Genomic DNA, 6,003 nt, shown 5'->3' with positions numbered 1-6,003 from the left:
TTGACGCCGCGGTGCGGGGCTCGGCGGCTCCCTTCCGAGGCCGCTACGCGCGCTGTCCTGCTGGAGTCGCGCGTGCCGGGGGTCCTTGTGGAGTTGGAAGCGGGGTGCTCGCGAGGGGACAGGCCGGGCTGACAGGCCCTGGAACACGGAGCGACCGCGGCATTGTGGGCGGCAGGAGCGGCGGAGGCGGCGCCGCCCGGGCTGGGACCGGCGGAGCGGAGGACCGTAGGCTCCCCGGGCGGGGAAGTGCGAGCCTTGGCGTCTGTCCTCACACCGCGCGGTGTGATGTGGATGTGGATGTGGTTGTGGATGTGGAGCGTGCGGTCCCGCGGGTGAGTCGGAGGCGAGGCGCAGCGTGGCTCTGACCCCCGCAGCCACGAAGTTAGCCAGGCCGCGTTTTCTGGGTGCCGGGGAACGGCGAGAGCGTGTCGGGCTTTCTGGGCTCCGCTGCAAGCCGTGGGTGTGCCGTGCCGGGAGAGGTCGCTGTCCCGCTTGCACTCCAGGGAGGCACGGCCTTGTTTGTTGCCGAGGTGTTTCGGAGGCTGCAGTCGGTTGCATAGCCGGGCTTGGCCCGGTAGCTTGAACGCTTTGGACGGGCCCTCTGCTCTGGCCCGGGGCGCGCCGCACTCTCTCCCCTTGGGGTCCCTGCTTTGTCTGCTGCAGGTGCCCATCCATCGAGGAGCACTTGCTTGGGCTTAGCTCACCCATCGCCCCAAGCTGTTGCTCCTGCCTTGATTGTGTTCTGACACCTGCACCACAAATGCACTAAAATTTGGGCTTGGAAACAGTGATGTGTTCACCCTATGGCGCCTCACCACTTACACGTGTTAAGTGGGTGGAGGAGACAGGAGCCCCTGACCCTGAAGGTGGTGGTGATGCCTGAGTAACTACTGCTCCATTTGCTGGGGGGCCAGGAGTCTTACGGACTTACCCATTTATCTTAACAGTTACTGCTGTGTGGTCACCTGAGACCACTGGAGCCAGGCCTCATTAGGGTGGAAGGCATGCTGTCTCGCCAGTGACGTTGACTTAGATGTGAAGATCCTCACCTTTGAGTCCCGGCCGCGATTTTGTGACCGCATGATGATGCTGGGGATCGTAGAAGGAGCGGTGTCTGCATTGGAAGGCCTCTGTGGGGGTTGTGGCTGTTCCTAGTGTGGAGGGCTGGTTTTCTTCTGATGGGACGCTGGCCATCTCGTTGGGCTGATGGGTGGCCCCAGACCTCCTCTTGTCCCCGGAGCCCTTACTAGTTCTGTCTCCCTTGATCCAGTGTTGTGCAGCTCCTGCTGGTTTTACAGTCGTTCATTCCAGAAACCATGTCTGCTGGGGCCCATTGTGTGCTGGAGACTGTTACAGACCCCCGTGCTGGAGAAGGGACAGCAGAAACCACTGCCCTGCTGGCTGTCACTGGCACTCTGCACACGAGACCATCGGTGGGGAGGAAGGCACACGTGTCCTCATGAGGGAGTGATTACGGCCAGAGTAGTGGGGACAGGGCTCCCTGTAAAGGTGTGTTTGGGCCAAGGCCAGAGGTGTGCCGGTAGGAAAGCAGGTGGCCCGCCCTGGGACAGCAGGGAGACTGGTGGCTGGCAAAGCGCATGGGAGTGGCAGCAGGAGCTGAGGGCAGAGAGGCGTGGCGCGTTGAGGACAGGGTGCCGATGGGTTCTGAATGTGCCGGTGACCCCATGGAGGGCTTGAGAGGAGGTGTAAGCTGATCAGATTCCTGTCCCTGGCTGTTCTGCTGAGCGTGCTGCAGGGGGACCCAGGATGGCAGGAGGAGGGCAGGCGGCTCAGCTGGTGGGAGGTGTGGGGGGATGTGGAGCCGCTAAGGCGGTGACACATAGGATTTGCTTACAGACTGAAGCTGGGGGAATGAGAGAAGGAGGAGTTAAATAAAGGTGGCGCCAAGGTTTGCACGAAAAGGGATAGACTCTGTACCCCAGGTCCTGTCCTATGGGGGAGCTGTCAGCAACACGTTATGTATACGTTGAGGGTGTGACGCCTGTGTATCGGGGTGCAATGGGCCTGCGGGTCTGAGCTGAGGGAGGGCCTGGGCTTGAAGTAGAGGTATGCGGGCCCCATCGGATGAGTCACCACAATCTGACTGAGATTGGATGAGAGGGGGCCTGAGAGCACGCACAGTTGACGTGCACAGAGGCCCAGTGGTCGGGTCGCGGGCGGTCTGGTGGGTTCTCGGTCCTTGTCCAGCATCGCCGTGAGAGCATGCTTGTCGGCAGTTGCATGTCCGTACTGCCCATTCCTGGAGGACAGGGCCCGCGTCCTGTGCTCAGGGTCCCCAGGGCCCCCCGTGGCCGGCAATCAGAGCAGACCTTGAGCTAGGAATCACACGTTCCCGTATGACAGGATGGCAACTTTGTGGAGCCTATGGGAGCAGGGCGAGGTGCTGTCTATGGCGGCTGCAGCCTGGGCCCTTTCTGTCCTTTGTTGTCGTTTTGTGTTTGAAACTGAGCCACTAGCACTGTCACATAGATCGTCTGGACCATGCTGTGCAAGCTGATCACCCTAAGTGTGCGGTTTTCTCAAGGAGGTGAGACCCTCGGTTGGGTTAGTAAGTGGTGTGGGATGACACCCCGGTCGGGATGCCCTGTGTAAGCTCTCGGGCAGCACGTGGTCATGTCGTGTGGCCCTCTGACTGGCGGTGGAGCGGGCCCCGACTGGGGAGACCATCCACCAAGCACAGGCCCCTGCTTCCCTGCCTGTCTGACACATCAGTCACAGAGATGCTTCCAGCAGAGTTTCCCTGTCACTCAAAGGCCTTCCGCCATCTCTGATCGTGACAATGGCCGTTCCAGATGATGAGACGGTGGGCACCGGAGGAGGAGCGCTTGCTCCCGGGGCAGTCCCCCGTCCAGCGTCCCCTTGGGCCATCTTATGTCAGGTCGAGCAGGGCACTGGAAGTCTGGGCTAGTCTGTTGTTGCCACGCATGGCGCCGTTTACTCAGAGCTGTTTAAATTGCATTGAGAGGTTGTAGGGGCTGTGTAAAGATGGTGGGGTGGTGATCAAAGGTGGGCCCAGAATGGGGGCCATGGCCTCGACAGCCTGAGTGTGGTGGCAGTGTGAAGGCCCCTTAGAGAGTGGCACCCCCGTGTGGGGCAGGCCACATACACATGATTAGCACGGACTCTCGTTGTAAGGAAAGACGTGTTCCTGCTGGGGTATGGGGCGAGCTGCTGTCTTCTGAGTGGTAACTGTGTACTGGAAAAGGAAGGTTCTACGCCTGCTTCCACTGAGTGGCTGTCTTCAATAGAACAGGAGGGGGCGCTCTGGTAGACCTGCGGAGAATGGCACGTGAGCTGGACCCCTTGCACCTGGAGGCCTGTGTCTGGCCACTTAGCCTCAGCCCCAAGTTGGGGCACTGCCCCGATGTCCAGACACAGCCTGGATCTGACGAGGGTCACCCGGCTGAGACACGGCAGTCTCTCACGAAGGAGTCTCAGCGGAAGTTATGAGGTGGAGTGCTAGAAGTGAGTGGTACCAGGAGCCGGTTCTCCTTCCTCCATTGGTCAGTAAGATGCTGGAGGGGGGCCAGGGCCGGGGCCTGGGGCCTGGGGCATCTTGCTGGCCTCTGTGGCCAGAGTGTCTCCAGCCGTGCCTACTCTCCTTAGCAGAGAGCTGACTTCTCCATTGCCCTGTTACATTTGGCGCATGCTGTCAGGAACCTGAGGCCACCACAGCCTGCTGTTGTCTCACGATGTGTTTGAACCCCCCTCACTGGCGCCTCCATAGGTGGCTGCTCCTCTCTGAAGCTGGTGTCCTCGCCTGTAAAGCGTGCTAATAACTGAGAAACACGCCTGCCCCGCCCTAGCCTCAAAGCTGCGGGCTGCTCGGCCTGCTTGCGCAGCTAGCATTGTTTGTGTGCTTCACCACCTGTCTGCCTCCTAACTGGTTCTTACTGCTGGGTCTTGCACGTGGGGTCCTGGGTACCCAGGAGCCTCCAGCTTGTAAATCAGATCCCACGCACGTGTGCCAGCACAGCGCTGTGGCCCTGTTGCCCATGAGCATGCTCCTCCCTCGAGTCTATCTGCACAAGAGACACTCGACATGCCCGGCAGCTCTCTGCCATTTTAGCCTGAACTGGCACTTTGAGAAAAGCCTTACGCAACGATAGCATGGTCCAGCTCCAGAAAGACTGGTGTCGTCTCCGCCCTGTGGCGCAGGGAGCTGAGAGCTGGCGGGTCGTCTGTGTCTCTCCCCTGAATTAGGGTACCCAGTGAGTCAAGCTTGGAAATCGAAGGAAGGCAGTGACTTCAAGGTGTGAAGAGGGCGGGGAAGGTGGCCACACATCATGACGGGGAGGGGGTGGAAGAGGTAGCCGGACGTCATTGTGGGTAGGGGCGAGGAAGGTGGCTGGACATCACTGTGGCGGGGACGGGGAAGGTGGCGGGACATCACAGCGCAGAGGGCCAAGGAAGGTGGTAGACGTCGCAGCGTGGAGGGGGCAGGGGTGGTGGCAGGAGGTGACCGTGTGTCCACAGCACTCACTGCCTCCAGCTCCCTGGAAAGGCCAGAAACAGGAGGTAGTACAGAGAGTGGACCAGCGATGTGGGCGGACTAACCACAGGCCCGAAGCAGCCTGGTTTTGACGGTCTCTGGACGCATCAACAAGTACAGTGCAGGAACACAGCTGTGGCTTGTGGCCCAGCTGCCCCAGTGTAGTGGGAGTGGGGTCTCGTCACCCATGTCAGGTCAAAAGAAAGAGCCAGCTGAGTCTGGCCTCCTAACAGCTGAGGGGTACAGAGCCACAGAGCAGGTCGCGGGGGATTCGCGGTGCTGCATGTGCCGCTGGGGGCGGGCACTTTCATGCCCTTTCCAGCCCTGCACCCGGGACTCGGGCCTCTGGGGTAGCACTGTGGGTGTACCGTCACCTCTGAGTCCTCGTTGGAGCCCGCAGCCTGCCTGCCGCTGCGTCAAGGTCTTGGGAAAGTGGCTCACTGAGACATCACAGCCCTGCTTGGGCCACCCCATTGTGACTCCCGAGTTATGGACCAGGGATCTGACTTGCTTCAGCGTGAAGTGGCAGCTGTGAGCCAAGGGCCAGAGCAGCCTGCCCCACTCTGTTCTGGGCCTTCCTGGGTGCCCCTGCCATCAGGCCGGTGACGGGGACGGACACCCTTATTGAGTGCCCACGTACTTCACAGACAAATGCAGAACTCAGACTGACAGCTGTGCACTGTGAATGTGGAGACGGTGGGTGGGGCTCGTCTGGACTGCTGGAAGGAGAGCATCCTGGGGGACGAGGCTGCAAGGGGTCCTAACTCTCCCTGCCCCGGCAAGCCAGGTGTGGGCGAGAGCCTCATTTTCTCAGGGACCTCTCGAGTGACCAGTGACGGGTACAAGTGGATGTTTGACGGTTGGACGCTGGGGCAGCAGATGAGAGCTGAGGGCCCAGGGTCGTCAGCAGGATGGCTGAAGGGGGGGCCCTCTGCCCTTGATGGCCTGGGACACACTGCAGGGACTCCTTGGTGGGCATTTGGCCTTGGCCCTGCCACCAGCCATGCCCTCTCTTCTGGGAGCAGCATGGCCAAGGAAGGGTTTCTGCAGACACACACCGGCCTCTCACGTTTCCCATCTGAAGCAAATCAGCATGTGCAGACACTTGGTTCTGCTCCACACGAGGTGACCCCTCAGGAAGAGGCACTGCTCCGGAAGCTGGGGGCCTGTCTCCTTATCACTGCTGACGGCAGGGGCTTCGTCTCCATTCCCGTGGGGTGATGGGATGATTTGCCAGCAGGAATAGCTGTCCCACTGCAACTGCTGCTCCCGACACAGCATTGTGGCCAGGGTGGGACTGGTCCCCTCACTGCTTAACAATGCCAGGTCTATGGGAACTAGGGTTCCGTTCTGTTTGTTGTCACTGAGCTTGGTCTGCACACGTCCAGTGAACAACTACATTCTTTTTTTCTCAGGCATTAAACCAACCAGGACTTCAATCAGGCGTTTTGTTTTCATGTCTCCTCTGGGGCTGGCCCTGACTCGGTCTC

At 60.3% G+C, this 6,003-nt stretch overlaps 1 protein-coding gene across 1 annotated transcript in view; it reads right to left on the bottom strand.

Moving 5' to 3' along the window:
- Positions 1–671, bottom strand: part of THAP4 (THAP domain containing 4) — a 66,948-nt gene extending 66,277 nt beyond the window's left edge. Inside the window, exon 1 of the mRNA XM_007943274.1 lies at positions 52–671. Coding sequence (XP_007941465.1) covers positions 52–671 — 620 coding nt within the window. The remainder of the gene's footprint in view (positions 1–51) is intronic.
- Between the last annotated feature and the right edge of the window lie 5,332 nt (positions 672–6,003).

The sequence above is a fragment of the Orycteropus afer genome, unplaced genomic scaffold (assembly GCF_000298275.1).
Source record: "Orycteropus afer afer isolate SDZICR_OR568_19922 unplaced genomic scaffold, OryAfe1.0 scaffold00006, whole genome shotgun sequence".
Lineage (NCBI taxonomy): Eukaryota > Metazoa > Chordata > Mammalia > Tubulidentata > Orycteropodidae > Orycteropus > Orycteropus afer.
Note: the sequence above shows the minus strand (reverse complement) of the source record. Positions and strands in the feature narration are given on the sequence as shown.